The sequence below is a fragment of the Rhinolophus hipposideros genome (assembly GCF_964194185.1).
Source record: "Rhinolophus hipposideros genome assembly, chromosome: 5".
Lineage (NCBI taxonomy): Eukaryota > Metazoa > Chordata > Mammalia > Chiroptera > Rhinolophidae > Rhinolophus > Rhinolophus hipposideros.
Genome location: NC_138051.1, coordinates 40,069,930 through 40,091,465, shown reverse-complemented (window position 1 = coordinate 40,091,465; position 21,536 = coordinate 40,069,930). Strand labels below are relative to the sequence as shown.

The window sequence follows — 21,536 nt, the reverse complement described above, 5'->3', positions numbered from 1 at the left end:
CAATAGGCTCTGCATCTCTTAGGACCCCTCAGTTCCTTACCTCTTTGGTGTTACCCTATCCGAGGCATCTGCTGGTTATTTGGTGCTCAGCTCTTGCCCCCGTGGTATGCAGATCCCCTTCCCAGGAGACCCTCTACTCCATTTCCCTCTCCCAAACCAAATGTATGTTCCCACCCTTGGTCCCTATTCCCCACACTCAGGCATTCTCATCCATTTTCAGAAATTATGCTGGCTCCTCATCCTTTTTTTCTACCTTCACCCACCCTATGTTGTCTGACTTCCCTGGGTCCTGGAATTGCTTCAGGTATCAAAGACATCAAGATAAATGACTGTGCTGGGAGAAGCAGAGAGGAAGCCAGGGCCCAGCAACTAAGCAACATGTGGTGTCAGAAAAAGCCTCAGCAGCACTACGGCATCTGTAATGAACTTGATTTATTGTTAGAGTTGGAGGCGTCTCTGTTACAGCAGCTGGGAACTGTAGCGGGGAAGAGTGGGAAAGAGCAGAGCACAGCAGCACGGGGAGGGTGGAGCTAGGAAGAAGACAGGCGGGCTCATTTTGGTTTCCACACAGTCATTTGGCAGAAAAGCCGAGCCCTGAGAGTGTCTGGATTTCAGTCCAGCAGTAGTCTGGCAGGGCTGCTCATTGGCTTGCTTGGGGTGAGGTCCTCTCCTGAGATGGAATTATCAGCCTGTTTTCATATCACTCAGTAGGAATTAAGCTTTAGCTCAGCATCTTCTCCCTCTTTCCTCCCTCCCTCTCATTTTCCCCAAGTCCTCTGGCATGGCCTCCACCTTCCAGATTCTCTGTCCAAGAGTTTGGGGCTGGAAAGGCTGCCAGAGTTCCCATTTCAGCTGCAGGATGGCATTGTGGAATGTTGGGGGAGTCACACATTGCTGGGATGTCAAATGTTAGGATGTCAGGCAGTGGCTTATTTTTAACCCATTACACACCAGGCCACAGTAGATGACCACATGCAGAGAAGCCAAGCAGGGGATGAGAAGGGATCAGGATAATTGGGATTGGTGGGTGAAAACTTCAAAAGGTAGGGAGCTTGGAAAATTCTGGGATTGAGGCTGGGCTCTCCTGGCCCCTTTGTGCTGCCCAGTAGGCCTGGTCTGGGCACAGCTCTGGGATGTGAATGGTATGAAGCAGGGGCAGGGAGGATAAGCTCTTTTCTTCTCTCACCAGTCTGTTGGTTAAAAGAGCTTCACGTTTGGAATTGAGACATTCAGATACAGAGGGAAGCAGTGGGACAGCATAGCAGCGGTGTACCCCCAGACCCCTGCTGGAACCCAGACCCTGGTGGGTTAAGGGGATGGGAGATGGAGAAAAGGGCGCAGCTCTGGGCACCTCACTGACAGTATCCTGCCCCTAGGTCACATAAGTTACTATTGGAAATTCTTCCTTAGGATGCTAAATAAATAGATTGAGATAAAGAGGTCCCTAGGGTTAGGGATAAGATCTCCCTCCGTAAGGGAGGAGGCTGCTCTCTGAGACCATTCTCACTCTCCACCCAATACCAGCATTTGGCAATGCTAGGAGAGGGTGCCACTCCAGGGTTCTCGGGCAGCAGGTGACTTCCTATCCTGATTTTCCACCCTCCCGTTACCTTTGGTTTTGAGATTTCTCGCAGGTATGGATGAGGGGAAGGGACAACCCCTCCTATTTAGCCCAGCCCGAATCCTCACTAGACATCCTGTCCTCTACCCCTCCTTCCCCAGCTCCCATGTCCCCCAACCCCAAAGGACTCAGCAGAAGCCGTTCCCTAAGGGAGCTGGGGCAGCAGACGCTTGGGGAAGGGAGCGTGGTTCTTTCAGAACTCGATCTTGCAGGCAGGGAAGGACTCATCCTGCATGACCACGGTGCTGCTGCTAGCCAGGACCAGGACATTCAGTTGTTGCTGCTGCTCATGGGTCTGCTGGTACCACTCACGGGTCACCTCCGTGTCGTGAGTAGGGATCAGAGTCACCTAGGAAGTAGACAAGACATACCAGATGTGAAAATGTGAAGGGAAGGGAAGGGAGGGGAACGGGGCACCTGCAGGTCCAAAAAGTAGCCCCACTGCCCATAGAAAGGGCTCAGTCCTTTTATAAATAAAGACTGTTCCACTAGTGCCTCTTGGGAAGCTTTAACTAGACTACCTCCTTGGCATCCCATGCCACTCACCTGAAGATTCTCTCCCCACTGGGCCTTGCCCTCCAGCAGGGCATCCAGCACAGCCCGGCTTGGCTCGCCATTGGCAGGGTCATTGCCACTGACCACATAGTAAGATGCACGCACGCGTCGGAAGAAGTCAAGGTCAGCAGTCTTGCCACTGCAGTGATTCGGGATATAGGCGAGATCCACATAGACGGGGGGACCAGAGCCGCCCTTGGAACCCAAGGCTGCTGGAGAGACAAGCCAGGACTCGTTGTAGAGGGAAAGTAGACTGCTTCGGGCAACCTTCTCCCTCCTTCCCTCACTCCCACTTCTGGAACCTTTGACCAACCACACGCAGCCCCAATTCACACTCTCCCACTTTTCACGTCCTACTTACTCGGTCCTGCCTTGAGTCCATTTACTAGGCCTTTGGACATGGGGCTGTGTCCATCCTTTTCCTCTGCTGGGATGACCTGGCTTGGAGTGCTGCGTGGCCGGGGTGGGACCCGGGATGCTCGGTCTGCAGGACCTTTACCAGGGGTAGGTGAGCGTTTTCCCCGAAGATCCAGACGCCGGGCAGGAGACGCTGGCTTGGCCCTGCCTGAGGTCCTACGCCCTACTCTCCCCTGTGCTTTCTCCTTTTCCCGTAGCTTCTCTACCCTTCCAGACTCTGAGCTTAGCCCCTCAGGGTCAGCCATGCACACATCAGGGCGGGGAGGGGATGGGCGGGGATCTGGCTGGGGGATAGGGGGTGGGTCATGGCCAGGCCTGGGATGGTGCGTGCCGCTGACCCCTCCAGCTTTGTCCACAGGCAGGAAGTCCCCATCCTCATCTGAGTCAAGCGCTGCCTCAGCTGTGATGGACGGACACTCCTCTGTTTCTGGCGGAACGTCAGAATCTGACTGTGTGGAGCCTGAGTCACTGGCCGACGTTGGGGGTGTCTCATCTGCCACAGGGCAGGGGCCCCCTGTGGCCCCAGGGCCCCCCGCCCGGCGTCGCCCCCCTTTCCCTACCAGCCGAGCTTCCTCAGTTGAGTGGTCACTGTCATTCGTGGATCGGATCAGAGGTGGGTTCAGGAAGGATGGTGAGAGCTCCCCACGGTGAGGCCGGGGCTCAGGGGCACATCCCTGGGGCCCAGCCTCCATCTCACGGGAGATCCTTGTAGGTGGGCCCCCAGACTCCCCTCCAGGGCACAGTGGCTGCTCAGGGGAAAGCAGCGTGTCAGGCCGGGAGCTCCTCTCAGCTCCTTCGTGCCAGGCCCCACGTTCCCAGGCAGTATATGCCTCAGCTGCTTCTTTCTCAGCCCTGGCTGGGGCAAGGCCTGGGGGGTTGGGGCTGCTTTCACTTGGACCATTAGTGGCACAGTCCCCAAGGGGACCCTGGAAGGTGCTTGGCTTCTTGGGGGCTGCCACGGAGCACTCGAGGTGGTGGGATAGGGTATCATCCTTCATGTCTCCAGGCAGGCTTGGAGTTGGAGCTGGGGCCAAGTCCAGTGAAGCTGGAGGTGCTGGACTCAGAGGAGTGAGGTCCCAGAGGCTGTGGGCAGCTGCTTCCATTCCTGGGACCAGCTCTACAGACCCCTGTCCTGTAGCCTCCAGGCCAGGAGGAAAGCGCTCAGCCACACTCGAAATCACAGGTGTGGTGGCCTCAGAAGAGGAGCCTTCAGACAGGGCTGGTGAGGCGGGACGTGGCAGATTGGAGAGAAGAGGGGCCCCAGGAGAGCTGGGTGATGGGAGCTGGGGCAGTGAGGAGTCCAGGCTGGGGGCCTTAGTCACTTCTAGGTACTCGTCATGCCGGGCTCTGGTGGGGGGGCCTGGAGCCAGAGCCAGAGCTCGGTCTCCAGAGAAGGCAAGGGAGCCACATGGTGCCGAGCGGGGTTCAGCTGGAGAGGGCAGCTGGGGAGGAGCTGGCTGCAAGGAGGAGAAACCAAAGGCCGAAGCAGGGAAGTCCAGGCTGGGTCGGGCAGGACCCAGGTGAGAGTCCGAGGAAGGGCTGCTATGTGCCTCACTTTCAGGCCACAGTTTGGGGGCCCCTGCAGGGATGGGGTGAGGGGGACTTGGAGACTGGGCCTCCTTCTCTGGCTGGTCCCGAGCACCCTTCTCTAGCTCTGAGTCACTAGTGCTGTCATCCCAGTGACTCCGGCCTGGTTCCTTGGGGGATCGATTTCTTCTATCTGGGCTACAGCTCAGGATGTTACCATTAAGAGGGGGGCTTGGGCCTTTGCTCGGGGGGATAGGAGCACGGGGGGGTACCTCAGGGGGGGTGAGGCTGGGCTCCACACTGGGCTCTGGCTCTGGCTCCTGCCTGGGGGGTACAGTGGGTCCCACCAGGGCTGCATAGCTGAAGGATGGGGTGTTGAATTGAAGGCTCTTGGGTGAGATAGGAGATGAAAGCTCCTTCTCTGCAGATGTGTTTCGGCCGGCAGCCTCCTCCTTGGTTGAGATGTGTGGGGGCCAATCCCCAGCTGCTCCAAGAGGAGGCTCCCTAGTGGGGCACGCAGGGCCCAGACCAGTAAGCATCATCTGCTCATAGATGTCCGCGTACTGAAAGCTTCTCTCATCAGGATAGGGCGTGGGCTCTCTCTGCTCTGGCTCAGTCTGCTCGGGCTCCTTGGTGGCATGGCTGTCACTGGCCTCTGGGACCTTTGAGCTGCGGGAGCTGCTGTCAGGAGCCCCAGCCTGACCTTCTTCCATTTTCCCTTCAGCCTTGCGGTAATCCTTCCCAAGGGGCGAGTATGGCCCACCTTCTAACTCAGCTGCCCCCTCCTGCACTGCAGCCACCACACTGTCATACTCGGCTGTGCCCCAGGAGAAGGGTGCAGGAGTGTGTGGCTCAGGGGAAGGAGTTGGGGGAGCTGGAGCTGGGGAGAGGGGTGCAGGGGGCAGGGGTCTGTCCTTGGGCACCCATGGTGGGATTTCAGCCAGCCATGAGGGTTTCATAGGTTCGTTCTTCATGGGTGGCTTGGGCTTAGGCTCTGGGATAGGGCTCTCTTGTCCTGGGGCCAGAGGAACCCTCTGACCAACCATTTCAGGTGGGGAGGCTGGAGGAGAGATGATCTCAAAAGGGGAGCGAGTCAGCTTGTCTTCTTCCTCTAGTGGCAGCCCAACTGGTGATTCAGCAAGCCAGCGCTCCACTTCAAGCCCCTTCTGCGATGAGGGCTCCTGGAAACCCTTGAAGTCTGAGGCCCAGGGGCTCTGGGGCATGTGCTCCAAATGGGGCATTTCTTGCTCATCTTCTGGACCTTCATCGAGGAAAGTGCTCTCCCGTTCTTCCGCGTACCGTGGCCGGGTCCCCGGGCCATCCAGCTCACGAGGGAACCAGACCTTCCGCTCACAGTTCAGATCACTCCAGTATGTGTTCTGATCCAAGGCCACATCCTCTCTGCCCCTCCAGTACCTGTCCTCTTGCTCAGGAGATGTGTCCTCCCAGGGCCGGGCAGACTCTTTCTGTTTTCCAACTGGCTCCCCTCTGGTTGGAGACGTTTCTTGCCACTCCTGGACCACATCCTGCTTCTTCCAGTATTTCTCCTCCTGCTCCCGGGTCTTGTCCTGTACTGGGCTCTCTTCCAGCCCCAGAGCTTTGGTCTTTTCCAGCACAGCTTCTTCCTTCGGTTCCACAGCCTTGACTTTCTCTGGAGATTTTTCCTCTAGGATCTTCTCCGTTGGTTTCATCGTTTTCTCCTCTTGCCCTGGGCTCTCCTTCTGAATTTTGTCCTTCTCTTCCAGAGCTTTATTTTGCCATTCAAGAGCCTTAATGTTTTGTTCCAGGGCTTTATACCTCTGTCCTAAGGCCCAGTACTTTTGTTCTAAGGCCTGATCCTCCTTTTCTAAGGCCTTGTCTTTCTGTTGAGGGGCTTTATCTGTCTGTTCTAAGGCCTTGCCCTTCAGTTCAGGGACCTTGTCCTCTGGAGTCTTGTCTTTATGTTCAAAGTCTCTGACTTTTTGTTCTAAGGTCTCATTTTTCTCTTTTGGAACCTTGTCCTCCTGTTTCAGGGCCTTGTCTTTTTGTTCTAACTCTTTGTCTTTGGGTTCCATGGCCTCGTCCTTCTTTCCCAGAGCTGTGTCCCTTTCTTCTAAGCCTCTGACTTTTTGTTCTAAAGTCCTATCCTGCTGTTCCACAGCCTTGTGCTTTTCTTCCCGAGCCTCACTTTTCTGATCGATGGCTGTACCCTTCTGCTGTATGACAATATCTATCTGCTCCAGAGTTTTGTCCTTCTGCTGTAGGACTTCATCCTTTGGCTCAGGTCCCTTATCCTTTTGCTCTGGGGCTTTGTCTTTTAAATCTGGAACTTTACCTTCCCATTTCCTGGCAATGTCCTCCATGGCAGGGCTTGACAAAGACTCAGGACTGTTGGTGAGGGAGTCATCAGGTGTCAGAATGTGTTCACCTGGACTTGTGATCACTCCAGGTGAGTGCTTCCTGTCTCCCAACAATGCAGAGTGAGAGAAGGAGCTGGCAGGTAATTTTCCATCAGCGCTCTCACCTGTGATGTCTGCCTGTGGAGAGTATCCAGTGTTCCCATCAGTGGGAGGAGACACTGTGGCTGCATGGGGTTCTGGAATAGACATGGGGGCTAGGTGCTTACAGGTATCCTCAGCCTGCATCACAGGCCCCCTTTCTTCGTTTCCAAGGCTTAATTCCCCAAACTGGAGGACACCAAGGCTTTCTGGAGACAGCTGCTTAGAAGAGATATCCAGAGAGGTCTCCTTGCTGGGACTCTCTTCTGAGAGAGAAAGTGACCGGGTGTCTTCTGGAGATACCTGTGGCCAAAGGTCTTTGTGTAGATGCTGCTGTGTCAGGCCACAGGGGGACCTGAGGATGGCTTCCTGGTTGGCAATGTCTGGGGAGACCACGCTGAGGACAGAGAGAGACTCTGCATCATCAGGGGAGAGGCTTCGGTCAGGAAATTGGAGCACCTCGTCTTTCTGAGGTCCGCCAGGTTCTTGGAGTGATGTCCCCAAATCTCTGGGAGAGGCTTCTGTTCCCAGAATTGGGCCTGTGGGCTCTTGTGCCTCCACGGTCTCAAAAACTATTGCTTTGTCCTGTTCTGGCAACAATTGGATGGTATAGCCTGTATGTCCTCCGACAATGCTGATGGCTGCTTCCTGGGCCTGGGGGCTCCTGGGAGAAGGTACCTTTCCCCCCTCTTCTAGTGTGTCTCCTTCAGGCCCTGGCTTGACTGTCTCCTCTGCACCATCTTCCTTGCCCACACCTGGTGTACGCCTAGTGTCTCCCCAGGAGCCTGTTTCCTGAAAGTCTTGGGGCTCAGACTTTTCTTCCACTGGGGACTGATGAAAGGGTGTGTGGGTGGCACTGGGTGGGCCCGATGGTGGAGGAGAGGCCATCTTCACTGTGCTGTCATCCGGGCTGAGGCAGCGCTCCTCCAATTCTCCAAAGGCTGGTTCCCCTGGATATAGGGTATGACCAGGAGCACCAAACATCGGGGTTCCATATTGACTGTGAAGTTTCTTAGACATCTCTACATTTGCTGTCTTCTCTTCCTCTTCCACAGCTCTCTCTCCAGGCAAACCCCTCCCTACGATCTCTCCTCTTTTCTCTGACTCCCCAGTCACAGAGAAATCCTCATAAGGTGGTGATTTGAAGCCCTTGTCTTCTTCCAATGAGGAGGTGGGTGAGATGGTACCAGCCGATGGCACATAGTCCAAGCCTTGAGTGGCTTCAGTGCGGGATGATGGGATGCTTGTGACTGTGTCAAGCAGCAGGGAGCTCTTGCCGGTCTCCTCTGTCTGGGGAGCTGTGAGTGAAGCCACAGACTGGTCCTCAGCCACAGATGTGGCGAAAGAAGAAAGCTTGTCGCACTCAGTGATTGAGGTAGCCGAGGACACGTGCTCCTCTTCAGCCAAAGGGGCGGCCACCATATTGGGAGGGTACGTGAGTTCAGTCTCTGGTGCTCCATAGCCTTTGCTGGAGGTGACAGGAACCACACTGTCTGCAGGCTGGCTCGCCTCAAAAGGGCCAGGACCTTCAGGTCCAGGAAGGTCATATGTACTTGGAGGAAATCGAGGTGGAGCTGGGCGCTCCTCCGGTTCATCGTGGATCTCCTCATCTGAGATGGTCTGCTCGGTCTCTGAGTAGCCGGGGATGGTCTCATCCTGGATGTAAGAGACGTGCTCAGTGGCTCCTGCAGGTGTGGCCAGGCTGCTTAGGAAGGATGAGGTCTCCTTCTCAGGTGCCTTACCCTGGAGTCCCACTTCCCTGCCTCTTGGGGTTACCTTCAAGGCTTCTCGCATATGTTTTTGGTAAAAACCCTCAGCCTTTGTCTCTTCCTCTTCCTCATCTGAAGGGTGCACCTCCTCCATTTCTTCTAACTCAGCCTTCTCTATCACATCCTCCTTTACCTCAGGTTCACTTTCCTCTCTGGCTTCTGTCCTATCTGGGAGCCTCTCTGCTTCCTTCTGCTTCTTTTCCTCCCAGGTATCTTTCTCTTCCTCTGTTTCAGCCCCAGAGTCTGGGCCTCTATCCTTGCTGCCTTGTTCCTCAGGGATGTCTGGGACAACCTCTTTCTCCTTCACCATAGACTTCTCTTGTTCCAGCCCTGGGACAAAGGGTGGTATCCCCTGGGCAGCTGTGCTTGGGAGTCCCTCCTCTGCAGTGTGTGGAAGGAGTGGTTTCTCTCCTAGTCCTATGTTCTTTTGATCAGCCAGCAACCTCCTCTCCTCACGTTTCATCTCCTCAAAGTCCTGTGTGAGGTCCTCTGGTGAAGACAGGACCAGCTCCCTGTGCCCACTGACTGTTGGGAGTGGTACAGCCCCCTTCTGAGCTGGGGGTGTCCGGGGCTCAGAGGACAGCTCCTTCTCCCCACGGGCAGCCCGGCTCTTTTCTACCTTGACTCTGCCAGGGGCCTTGGCTTTGTAGAGGGTCTTACGTACCTCAGGGGTAAAGGGCTTCAGGTCTGGCTTGGAAATCTTCTTGACCTCAGGTTTGGTATCTTTCCTCTTCTCCTCCTTCTTGGAATCCTTCTTCTCCTCCTTTCTTCCTTCATCTTTCTTGAGCTCCTTCCTCTCCTTCTTGATCTCTTTTTTCTCTTTGTCTTTTTTCTCTTCCAGCTTTGAAATCTTTTCCTTCAGGTGCTTCTTCCCCACCTTGTCTTTGATCAGCTTTCGCTTCTCTGCCTTCAATGCGTCACTCGACTCTGTCCTCACCCTCTCAGGCTTGGCAGGCTTCTCTGGAACCTTCTCAGATGATTCCTTTACCTTCTTCTCTGTCTTGGCTAACTCCTTGGCCAGTTCTGAGCGGGCCTCCTTGGCTCCTTCTTCAGCCACTTCCTCCCGTTTGGCCAGCTTGCTCACAGATGTCTTAGTAGTGGCCTTGAGGCTCTCCTTGCTATCAGCCCGCTGTTTGATTTTGTTGGGTTTGAGGTTGGCAGGCACAGCCCCAGTGGTCATATCCTTCTGCGTGGCCACAGGGTAGCGCAGGAAGTCCAGGTGGCGAAGCTTTTCCAGGCCCTCCAAGATCTTGTTCTGGGGAGCATTTCCTGGAAAAAGCACACGCACAATCTTCTCAGTGGGGTTGGCTGGCAGCCAGACCACAAGAGCAGTGATAGAGGTCAGGTAGGGCACCGAGATCTCCGCTTCCTTTCCATTTGCCAGAACAATGCCTGTCTTAGCTTTACTATTGCCTGCCCACTTCTGCATGAGGAACTGCATCTCCTTGCTGTCCTTGACAGGGTTGAGGACGTACATGTCCAGCCGGCCCACCCCCATCTTGTGGAAGAGGGTCAGTGGCTCAATGGTGTTGCTCACCACACGGTACAGAGGCTCGGCCTGGATGCCCAGGCGGTTTAGGTGCTGCAGAGTGAGGCAGGCCTCCTCAATGCTGCGTTTGGCCTTCCGGGAGGCATCGGGCAGCCGCAGCTTATCGGGCACGTTGAAGAAGACCACTCCGAGCTCAGGGGAGATGAGGTTCTTTACCCAGTCACTGTAGCTGTTAGATCCCTGGGACTGCTCCTCCTCCAGTTCTGCTACTTTGCGCTGCAGGAGGCCGTTGATGCCAGGCAGGTTGTCTGCCCCGATGTGTGTGAGCAGCACCGAGTCAATACGGTCCAGGTGTCGCACCAGCTTCCAGAAGCAGGACTTGCGATCGGAGCCACCATCCACCAGGATGTTGAAACCATTAACGGCAAAGAGGGCAGAGTCCCCACGGCCGCCAGGGAAGATGTAGCAGCAAGGCTTGGAGAGCTTGAGGAAGCCCCCGGAAGTAGGGGGCTCTAGCAGGTCAAAGGGGGATGGCACATCCACGGTCTCAGAGACGTACTCGGAGAACTCAGCCACACCATCCATGGTGGGCAGCATGGGCTCAGGGTTCAGCCGGAGGTGCAGAGTCTCTTGGGAACTGGATAGTCCCAGATGGCTCCAATCACCCTCCCCTAAGCAGGACACAGTAAGGAAGGCTTGGATCCCAGGGTCTCTATTGCTGAGCAATTGGGCAATCTAGAGGAATGGGAGATAGAAGGCTGATCAGGTCACTGGGGTTGTCTTAACCGGACTCAGCTTCAGTCTGCTAATCTTCCTCTCTCCAAGGTGATCTCCTTCCTTTCTGCCAGGACCCCCAATGGTCAAGCAATATGAGATTTTCCCTTCCTTGGCTCCCTCCCCACAGCTCTAGTCCTATCCCATACTCTGTTCCTCCCAGACAGGCAGACATAGAACTTACCTCTGGGTTGTGAAGGACCTGAACAAAGTTTTGATATGAATAGGTGCCACTCTGTAGGATGAGGTCTCCCCCTGGCTCTAAAGTTTGCCCACTCAAGATCAGTAGTTTGTGAGCTGATGGGCTGCTAAGGAGATGGTGAACCTAGAATGGAAGGAGGGGAGTGGTCACAGATGTCAGAAACCCAGGGAAGGATACTGAATGTTCCTGGTTACCCCTCAGTACTGCAAGGACATGTTCCCCACTAGTAGCACCACAACACCTCCAGAATGGGGCTGGGGATTGTAAGGTAGCTTAGATGGCAGAGAGAGGATGGTTCAAAGCCAAGTCCAGGAATTCTTGGCCCTTGCCAGCTCTTTCAGCAGGCCCTCGTGGCAAGGCACCGGCCCTGGCCTTACCTCAGAGCTGATGCTGTCGGCACTGGGGTTTACCAGGATGATGGTCTCTAGGATCTCACTCTGGTGGCAGAGGGTCCTCTGGCCTGAGAGAAAGATGCAGGAATTTGTATTGAAGAGAGTGGGTATAGACTAAATAGAGAGGCATTGTGTGCGGAAGGAGAGGAAAGCACTGTTAGAAAATGGGTCTTAAGAGAAAGAGAAGCCTGATTATCCTTAGCTCCTGCCACTTTGAACACTGCTGAGTAAGGTCTCGGGAGTAGCTAGCTCCTCTAGTCCTTCGTTTCAGGGTTTCCCCCTCCCCTCTCCCACATAGCCTGTCTTCTCCTTCCCTTCATCTGCCACACCCTCTGCCTGGAATCCAGCCTCAGACTGCCCTGTTGACAAGAAGCTTTTGTCCCTCTCAAGCACTAAGCTCCTGGTGCTGCCTGGGGATGGGGGTGGGGGGAGGCTCAGCTGGAGGGAGGGCTCCTGGGACATCCTCATTCATCTCTCTTCTCTCCAGCCTGCCTCTACCTTGAGCTTTTGTGCCAGCAGAGTACCTGGAAATATGGAGATGGTCACTTTTTGTTTACAAACTCCTCATCCTCCTTTCCAAACCCCATCAAGGCCAGAATCCCTATTCCAAAAGACTCAGAGAAGTCTGCATTGTCTAAACCCTTGGGGTTTTACAATCCAAAGAGTAGAAATAGGATGATAACTTCTTGTTCTATTCTCTGATTCCTCAGAGGCCAATCCTGCACTCAGAAACAGGCATCCAATCATATTGTTCTCACCACCAAAAGTTTCACAGCTCCATCTACCACCTCACCTTCAAATCCCCAGAGGCCTGGTTCACTACCCTACAACCTATCCCTCGTGAACACTTTCTCCTCTCATCCTTGGCCCTCTCTCCTACAGGCATTCTGCCATGGGGAAAGGAGATAGGGGTTCACAAACAAGAAACATATAAGGCAGGAGAGACTGTTCTCCAAGCCACAGCAAAAGATAAGACACCCTCAGATCCCCTATTTACTTCCTTTCTCCAGGCTTACATGAAACACCAGGTAACTCAGCAAAGAAAGTGGCAGGTTAGACAGAAGATAATGAAGAAGGATGCCGCCATCCCCTGCTTCTGCCCTTACCAATTGCAGCACACAGTGGAGTTACCTTACAAACAGAGGTGAACAGATGGCCGGGGAGTGGGCTGTCTGGAGAATATTGGTGGGAGGCCTCACAATATCTCAGCTAGACTCTCAACTGGGACCCAGCTCTCTCCTCTTTCTGGGGCTCTGACAAGAGGAGCCTGGGGCAAGAGCCTTTGTTAAGTGGAAGAGCCTTGGTGCCAGGATCGGACGGATCTGGAAGCAAGGGGCTGCAGTTGCAGCTGCAGGGGAAGTGAACTATGGCTGGTGTCAGAAGACCAAACCCCACACACTACGGGTGGGGCCCAAGGGGAGCTCAAGGGTTCTCTTCTATTCACTCGGAAATTGAGAGAAGCTTAGAGGTCAGTTCAGAGGACAGCAGGGGCAGGTCTTGGGCAGGTAAGGGATATCAAGGTTCAGGGAATGGTCAGCCCTGGGCTAGCTTGTAGTACCGTAGCTTGATTTAGAAGGGCAATTCCTACCCCCATCCCTGCCCCACCACATCTGCACAAAGTCTCACATTTTGAGTTAGTAGGGTCAGAAAGAGAAATATTTGTGGTACAGGCTGAGATGCTCCCTACCTTCCACCCCCGCCCCCCAATCTATCATTCCTCACAGTGCCCTGCTTATAACCACCAGACTTCTCTGATCCCAGCTCCTCTCTTGGCCCAAGACCCTCTCCCTCACCCAAGTGAGCTCCAGTTCTGACTGGCAACTACATTGTTTGTATCCTGCGCCCCTCCTTTTCAGGACCGGCAGAAAAGGCTGTTTCTCTCTTCTGCTTCCCCAACAAGCCCACTGAAGGGAGTGGACTTGTTTTTCCTTTTTTCCTGGAGAGAACTTCTTGTGGGGCAGGGGCATTTCCCTTGGCCACTGATGGGGTAGGGGTGGGGATAGGCTGCTGGTGCTGAAGCTGAGCCGGCAGGAGGGCAGGTGTCTCTGCAGTGAGGCAGGGGGGGGCACTCGGGCAGCTGCAGTTTGCCGCAGTGTGTGAGTGTGCGCGCTGAGCTCAGGCTCCAGCTCCACCCCCACCCCAGCATGACAAGTCATTTTCTTGGCTGCCTCTGCATGGGGGGTGGTGGTGGGGGACACAGAGAGGAAGAAGAAACTGGCTCCTCTGTTCAAGAGCCCCCATCTTGGGAAGAGAAGCAGAGATGAGGTGGGGGTGGGGCTGGGAAGGTTCCATGACTAGGAATATGTGGGGTTGGCAGGACTGGGAACGCAGGGCAGCTGCGCGGGAGGGAGCGTGCTCTTAATCTCCAGAGTGGCCTCTCAGTCTCCAGAGGGAGCCAGAAAGAGATGAGGGGTTTAGAGTCCTAATCTCAAGCTAGTCGCAGGGAAAGGGGTGCCAGGAGCCCACTGCAAATAGGTTGGTCTGTGAAGAGGCGTGTGCCACGTCTTAATGATCCCTTCCTCCCTTATTTTCGACAGTGTCCCCCATCTTCCCTTACTTGGCAAAAACTCGCCATTCCACTCACCCCCGGCATAGGAGCAGCTGAGCAATCTAGCAGCTGACACCCAGAGACTCTCCCATTAGGTGCATTCCCATAACATCCGCCTTTCCCTCAGATTCTTCTGCCCATGCCCAAAGACCCAGCCCCCAAAATCTTCCAGCGCCCCAGGCTGTCAGGCTGAGCCATTGAAACCACCCTCTTGCTGTTGCCCCTGGGCTGATGTCTTCCAGCCCCCTCCCCCACGCCAGCCAGAGAGATGGACTGTCAGTGTCTCGGCCCCATTGGCCTCCGCCTTCCTCTAGGTCCAGGCTGGTCCCATAGCTAGTAATATTCATTTTCTCTCTCTGTTCCCTCTCCCTGCCCACCCCGCTGGGCCGGTTCCAGACACACCAGATTAGGTATCAACTCCCTGCCCATTACCCTCATCCCACCTCCCAAACAGGCAGCCCCCACCGCCCATGCCAAGCCCTTCAGTTCCGTTCGGTTCTTACCCTGGGTGTGAGAGGGAGCCCCTCATGGAGGCTGCAGCTCCGGCCACAGCCGGCAGCTTCAGGGAAGAGTCTGCGGCACTTGGGGTGGGAGTGGGGGGGGGGGGGCGCTTGATGGGGAGGGCGGTGCCAGGGCGGGGAAGAGGGGCTGGTCCATGACGAGGCACTGGAGACTTAACTGTTTCTTTGCCTTCACAATGTCAGTGCTCTGGTGCTTCTGCTGGGGCTGAGGAGTTGTCTAGCAGCTCAAAGAGCCAGCAGGGTGGTCTCCAATGGCCCTTAGGGCCCTTCTCCCCCAACCCTGCTTAGTCAAGAAATACTCTGTTAGCATCAGCCAAAAGACCAAAGCCCCGTGCTAAGGCAAATTTTGACAGATACGAGAAGTATGGGCTGCCTGGGCCCTCCCCCTTCTCTCAGGAACCATCTGCTGCCTCTCCTCTCAGACCCAGAGAATGACCTTCAGTCTTTGGAGGAGCAGGAGACAAAGGGGCTGGGAGCCTGAAAGCATGGAGTGGGAGTGAGGGGACTGCTTGAGAGGAAGGCTGGGGAGGGGAGTTGCGCTGAATTCTGAGCCACAGCTGCAGAAACCAGAGGAGGGCAGAAATAAGTCTCATATTAGACTGGAGGGCAGTTTGAAATTCTGGCATGGACACATGGTCCTAGACAATCCGGGGTGGGGCACAGGGACCCTGGGAGCACGAAATTCTGTGCCGATGCTGCGTAGCTCAGTAACCACACAGGCCCTGACACTTAGAATTCTTGGGTCACTGTATATGAAGAGGCAGGGTGCCTTCTGCGTTTCAGTGAAAGAGTTAACAGGGACCAAGGAGGATCCCCAGGGCCCCAGGACTAAGCATGATTTTCTTACTATAGGCCAATTATTAAATGTAATAAAAAGTACTCTTTGGATTTAAAAAAATCTTATGACTCTGTAGAATGTTGGGTCCCTGTTCGCTTCTTGTTTCCGCACTTTTCTATGTCTCTTTGATATCTCTGTCTTATACTATCTTAATCCTTCTAATATCGGCGCTGTTTCCCTTCCTCTCTACTTCTGTCTCAGACTTAGTGACGTGCTCTAGGACTCAAAGGGAGGATCTGGAGAGCTCTAGCACCTGATTCCGACCGGGTGATGCTCAGGCTCCCACATAGTTCTTCCCTCAACCTTCCCCAGTCCCGGCCAGCTCCTAATGCCTTCCTAACATTGCCATCCACCCACTCATACCCCAACACCAACCCCACCCTTGCCCCAGACTGCCAAGTGCAGCTTTTGAAGGTCAGAGAAGCCAAAATAGTCTCTGCTCTCAGCGTCCCCCGTCCCCCCTTAACTGCCTCCAGAAGAGAGGAGGAGCTGAGTCACCAGTACTGGAGAGAGGCAGCACAGAGGGGGAGGAATCCTTGCTCAGATCCCGGGATGCAAAGCAGCAACATGGTAACAGCCCTATTGGGATAGAGGAAGCCATCTGCAGAGATTCACAACACAAACTGAGTTCCGAGCATCACAAAACGGAAACACCTCCCTTCTGCAACTTCATACTTCTTATTTCCTCCCACCTCAAACCTTCCATCTTCTCTCTGCTTTCTAGGGCTCTCTGGAGTGTGCTAAGAGGGAAACTTGAGTAGACATTTGGCTTGAGAACAAAATAACATTTCCCAGCCCTATGCAGAACCGACCCTTATTCTCAGCTGCTACACCCAAGGGTCACACCCTGGGCATGGTTCCACCTCACAGTGGAGTTATCCTTCAGCCCTCACCTTCTGAACAGCCTCCCACCACAACCAACCCTACACCCCCTGTGGTCCTAGGCTCTGCAGCAATAAAATGGTGAGATGTCAAAGAGAGAGGTCTGAGCTCAGACAAAATGAGATCCGAAGTCCTGGATTTGAGACCTAACTCTACCATTTTGCTAATCATGATAATAAACAAGCAACTTAACCTTTCTGAAAGCTTGCTTTCTGAGCTATAAAATGAGTATAATATTAGTACCATCCTCGAATAATGCTATAAGTGAATGGCATAAAATATGAAAAAGTGCTTCATACCTAGAATCCTAAACCTGCCACATACAAATGTACTAGAATTCTGTGTCCCTTTTGTGGAAGATTTATAAGAGGTCATCTAGGAGATCAGGGAAATCCTAAATCAGAATCTCACACCGGACTAACTCTTAGCTCCCAGGTAAACCCAAAACTGGAGGTACCTGCAGGAAAGGACTTCAAGTACTGTTTATGTCCCTGCTATCACATTTTAGACAGCAATGTAAAACCCAGTTGTAAGGGTCAATGAGCTGCTCTATTAATTCAGAATGGCTTTCATGCTTGCAAGTAACAGAACTAGCACTTCCTGAGCACTTCAGGGGGAATGGAGAGCCAGACAGAAGGCCTCCAAACTGGTCCTTCAGCAGGTGTGTCTTAGAGTCCTAAATATCCATCGTGAATTATACATTATGAAGCCCTCTTCCTTTCCTATAGGTGCGCAGTAGTAGAAGTATCGGATTGTCATTTAAGCTCAGTTTTCCACTGTCTTAATTGTTTCTAGTTTGCTTTATAATGCTTGGAAGCTCCAGACTTTTGCAAGAGTTAGAAAGGAAAGCTCCAAGTCACCATTGGAGACTAACTGGTGCAAAATTCACCTGGAAAAGACATTACCAGATTTGACCTCTAGAAGGAGCTGGACCACTGACTCTCCATTAGAGGGTCCCTCCTTTGCCCTCTGAGGGTGTGGAGGGGGAGGTGGCTAGGAATGATTGCACTCTCCCTGTCACTGTAGGATACATTTTTTGTCCCTTTTCTCAGCATTTCAGCCCAGGGCTGGAGGAGAGGTGAGAAGGATGGTGGCCCCGCCTGTGGGTAGGCAGAAAGGATTAAGTCATAAGGTACTAGCACATCCCCTTGAGCCCATCCCAGCAGTCTGGTTCCCTTTGCCTCCCCATTAAATGGAGGCTGAAAGGAGGGGCAGTGTCTGCAGCTGCTCAGGACTGACTGTTGTTTGTGAGGACAGCTGAAAGACGAGCCAGCAAGGGTGGGGCAGTGGCTGTCTTGAGCCTTGTGGGTTTTTCCAGGAAATTCTCCACTATTCTCCAGGGAGATAGTCTGGCCACTATAAAAATGTCCGAACCAAAAAAAAAAAAATTCAGTAGGCTAAAGTAAGCCCTGATCTTGGGTATCTTGCCCTAAGCCCCTTGAGGACACCATGGCATAACTCTTTGAAAAGCTCTAGCAGGAGTTTATTGCATCTCAGTGCTTGTTTCTGAGAGGTCCCTGAGAGTAACTATGTATCTCCCTGTAAGGGTCTTGCCAAGCATCCCTAGATCTTAATTTGAAGAATGGTTAAGTATTTTGGTTTAAGTCTGTTCATTCATACGTCATTCCAGAAAGCAGCGGAATCTTAAATCTCTGTGGCCAAAAGGACAAGGTTAGAGAATTCAGTGTGAATTAACATCATCAGCTACTCCCCCAATTTCAATGCAGTCATTAATTTCGTCTGCCGTCATCCCCTTATCCAACCTTGTACCAAAGCTCCTAGGAGTAATAAGTGGTAAAACTATGGATTTTCAATCATCAGTGATAATGAAGGAAGCCATGACATGAGTAATTTTTAACAGAAGCCAGTCTCAAAACAGTGAGTGGCTAGCTTCACAAGAAGCCAGTCACATCAAGAAGATGCCAGCCTCACATTTTTTAAATGCTGCATGTATTCCTAGGATAATGAAGCATTAGTCATATTCAACTTGTCTTCTCTCTTTGGGAGCATCTCTAAAGGAGTCAGTGATCAGGGAAATGACTGAAGATGTGGCAGTTAGCAGGAGGAGCGGGAAAAGAAGGGGAGGTGACTACTATACCAAATAATGGAATAAGATATGAATTCAGTCATGTGCTGCAGTAACTGTTCAGTTGGATGGATTTCATATTCCATAAAGGCACTGACACATGGATTGGTGTGTTAACATTTACCAACAACATGACCAGAATGCCCAGCACTTCTACAATGGGATGTGAGGCTTTCTTCAGTCTCCCCACAGATACTTGTCATGGAATGATAGCTCCTAAAATATTATTTACTCAAATCCCTGACCCATTTCTCCCATCCAGCACAATGGGAAACTGAATCCTGTGAACTTTGATCTCAGAGTCAAATCTCAGAGTGTGACTAGCTCTTGTAGCAGTAAAGCCAGGAGTCCCTGTTTCCACCCTGGATTTGACAGTGCTCATCAGCTTTTGGCACCAGATTTCTGCTCTGCTCTGGTGATCTGTTGGCTGGTCCAAAGGAAGGACCAGAAACCCTGAAACCTGGAGAGTAGGCTGTGCAGTCTGAGGAAAAATTCTAAGCAAGGATCTGGAAAGGTGAGTGGGGGATTCAAGGATCTTTGTAAAGGGAAGCAAGGAAGCTGGGGAACACAGAAAGGGGAACACAAAGAAAGAGTGGATTTTTGCATGGGAATGATTCATCGATCACTCAAGACAAGTACCTTGTTTCCTTAGTATTTGTCAACAGCTGTCCATAGACCACCCTCTTCTCAGTTAGAAATTACATTCTCCGGGCTCTCTCTACCATCATACCATCTGTCTTCACAGTGCATTGAGTATGTGGGGATAGCTATGGAGCTTTACAACTTTCCCGAAGAGTCCCTCCCTTCTCCCCAGCCTAATCTCTTCTGTGACCAACCCTCACCCAAATAATTGAGACAAATGACACTAGTCCTAACCTTTGACCTCTGAGGAGAAGTGAGCTAGGTGCCGCGTAATGAAGAGTCTCAATTGTTGGTTCAAGTCAAAGGATGATAAGTCAATGTTCCAGGAGAGAATCCCTGTGAGAGAAAAAGAAACAAAGAGGGCCCTAAATAAGGTCAGAAGGACTGGACTTCAGGGAACACATCCAAGCTCACAAGAAGGGTAAGGAGAGGGAGGGGATAAGGACAGCTGTCATGATCAGCTTCACTGATCTCTTTAATAGATGTTGTTAGTACCTATGTCCATCTCCCATCCTGTGCCTTTCTTGGGCTTTGCCCGAGCCAGAAGAAGAAGGGCAGAGTTTAGGCTAAACTTGGTTATTAGTGAGTTTATATGTAGGAGTTTTCTTGCAGAGTCATCCAATCGTAATAGAAGTGACACCCAAGGGCCTATTCCCAGATACTGGGGGTTGCCTTCCAAGGTCCATACAGCTAAGTAGGATCCTAGACTCTCCTATGCCCCCCTCCTTGCCTTCACCCCTCCGCGGCTTGCTTCCCACCCGCAGGTGGCTCCGCAGCACTGCGCCACTGGCAGGCAATTGGGGAGGGACGTGAGGACTGAGGAGCTTCTGGCCACAAAGGTCACTCTCTCAGGTTGGCCGCCAACACTGAGAGCTTTGGGATTTGTCCGCAGCGTTCAGAAAACACCCTGTGCCTGTTAAGGGATCCTAAAGAAGAAACTAAGGTAGGGACATGGACTCTTCAGGGGAAGATGAGGACTTTTTGGACATCTGGCCCGAGACACTGTGGGACAGAGGGTGTGACCACGGGGCTCTAGGGGCTGCACAGAGCTCCCCCCGCTTCAGGGAGATTGCGGAGCGCCATGGGGTGTGCGAAAAGGATGGGAAGCGAGATGTTGGGAGCTCGGGATCATATGGACGCGTGACATGGAAGATGCAGGTGATGAACTGATGACTCAGATTAACAGGGCGCGTAGATCCCAGCAAGTGCACACTAGGGATGGAGAATGCAGACGTAAGCTCTGGGAGGTAAATGCGGATGGCGGAGAAGCCCGGGATGGAGGATGTCCCGAGCACAGCCAGGACAGCGGCTCACCTTGTTCAAGGTGGGCCCGCACGGCCCTCAGCTGACTCTCTGTACCGATATCACCGATCACGATGAGCAAAGAGTGTTTCCGCAGGTCCCAGCGTGCCGCCGCCACCGCGGCTCCGGTCTCGCACAGCGGATCCGCCGGGTTGTGAGACAGCGGTGAGCCAGGGCCTCGGAGGCCCAGCCCGGGACTTGTCTCCATGGTAACGCCGCGAGGCTGCCCGGGCCCAGCCTCGGTCTCCATGGAAACTCCGTTGGAGTGCTAGGCTGGCCGCGTCCGCTGCAGGGAGAGTGCGCCGGGTTCTTAAGGGCCGGAGGCAGGAGCCGTTCATTGGCTGCTGCCTGTCAGGAGGCGGAGCTCTGGCGCCGCAGGGGCGGGGCTGGGGCGGGGACTCCTCGACGCTGCAGTCTCGCTTGGCTCGGGGGCGGAGGTGGTGATGGCCGCCCCCTTCACCCCCTCTCGTTCTCCAGAGGGAGCTCCCACTCCGACTTGGGCAGGGGTGAGGATTCTGAGGGACTGGGTGGAGGAATGAGTCGATTGCCTCGGAGACGGAAGAAGCTCCTAGTTAGGATGTTTCCCCTATAAGTACTGTCTGGCAATTCTGCAGCCTCGTCCGAACCGAGGGAGCCATCTTGTCCCTCTGTCTCCGTTTTGAATCGTGTCTCCATCTGTGTCGGTGTGTCTGTATTATCGTTGTCTGGAGCTTTTTGTTTGTTTGTTTGTTTTTGGTCACTGCCTGCCAGGGTCTTAGATTCCATCCTCGGTTTCCCTGTCCTCATTGCCCCAGGCCTGGGAGTGCTCTGGAAGGCTGCGCAGTATTGGAGGGACAGAATGACCTTCCGGCCCTGAGTCCCCGGTGAGTTGTTATTCCGAAGATAGTGGTTGGCTAGTCTCCATCTCTGCTGAGTGCAGGACTCAAGAGTGCAATGAGCTCAGATTGCAGCAAGGGGGATATGAGTAAAACCCAGGAAAGACCTTCCCAACTACAGGTAATGTGACAGTGAGTTGAGTAACCTTGGGAGACTGTGGTATTACTTCCCCCGGGGAATTCTCAAAACCGAAGGGGAAACGTGTGAACCAAAGAAAAGGTTGATCCTTCCAAATCAAAGAACCAGGGGATGGAAAGGGGACTAAAGAGGCTGCCACGTTTTATGACTTACTTGGAACATCCTTGTAAAAATGGTGTGTGCTGTTAGCCTGTGTTTGCCCATTCCTCAACGTGTGCCCACCACCTACTCTGCACCCCAGTTCTTTTAACCATCAAATCATTCTGTACATGTATGTGTCACACAGACAGCTTTCACCCTAGGGGTCCAGCACCACTTTCTTGGTCCCATTTGCCTTACACTTTGGGGACGGTACAGGGTAAAAGGCAGCACAGTACTAGATTCAGCAAAGCTGCCTGGGAGCCAAATTTTGATCTACTCCCTCTCTGGAGACCCTGAGGAGGATTGGACAGTGCATGTGAAGCACCTCATGGCAATCCT

At 53.3% G+C, this 21,536-nt stretch overlaps 1 protein-coding gene across 6 annotated transcripts; it reads right to left on the bottom strand.

The window, feature by feature from the left end:
- Positions 1-417: 417 nt before the first annotated feature.
- Positions 418-20,327, bottom strand: MAP1A (microtubule associated protein 1A). Of its 6 annotated transcripts, XM_081048224.1 has the most exons (9): positions 20,055-20,327; positions 18,975-19,076; positions 15,629-15,709; positions 14,451-14,572; positions 11,209-11,291; positions 10,814-10,954; positions 2,538-10,590; positions 2,168-2,388; positions 418-1,970 (listed from the first exon to the last, which is right to left on the bottom strand). In XM_081048224.1, the coding sequence occupies exons 7-9, from the start codon at positions 10,450-10,452 to the stop codon at positions 1,815-1,817; spliced, it is 8,292 nt and encodes a 2,763-aa protein (XP_080904350.1). In that variant the 5' UTR covers positions 10,453-10,590; positions 10,814-10,954; positions 11,209-11,291; positions 14,451-14,572; positions 15,629-15,709; positions 18,975-19,076; positions 20,055-20,327; the 3' UTR covers positions 418-1,814. The 6 variants fall into 6 exon arrangements, with proteins under 6 accessions (XP_080904350.1, XP_080904349.1, XP_080904351.1 ...); XM_081048223.1 differs by lacking the exon at positions 15,629-15,709; XM_081048225.1 differs by lacking the exons at positions 14,451-14,572; positions 15,629-15,709 and having other exon boundaries at positions 2,538-8,253; positions 9,031-10,590.
- Positions 20,328-21,536: the final 1,209 nt, after the last annotated feature.

What these genes read in the sequence shown, in the direction of transcription:
- MAP1A (XM_081048220.1), bottom strand. Translation starts at nt 20,292, where the DNA reads ATGGAGACCGAGGCTGGGCCCGGGCAGCCTCGCGGCGTTACCATGGAG. An exon ending in GCGGGCCCACCTTGAACAAG is followed by an intron (nt 19,077 to 20,054) that starts GTGAGCCGCTGT and finishes TTTCTCTCACAG; the next exon opens with GGATTCTCTCCTGGAACATT. An exon ending in CTTCTCCTCAGAGGTCAAAG is followed by an intron (nt 11,292 to 18,974) that starts GTTAGGACTAGT and finishes TCTTTCTCTCAG; the next exon opens with GCCAGAGGACCCTCTGCCAC.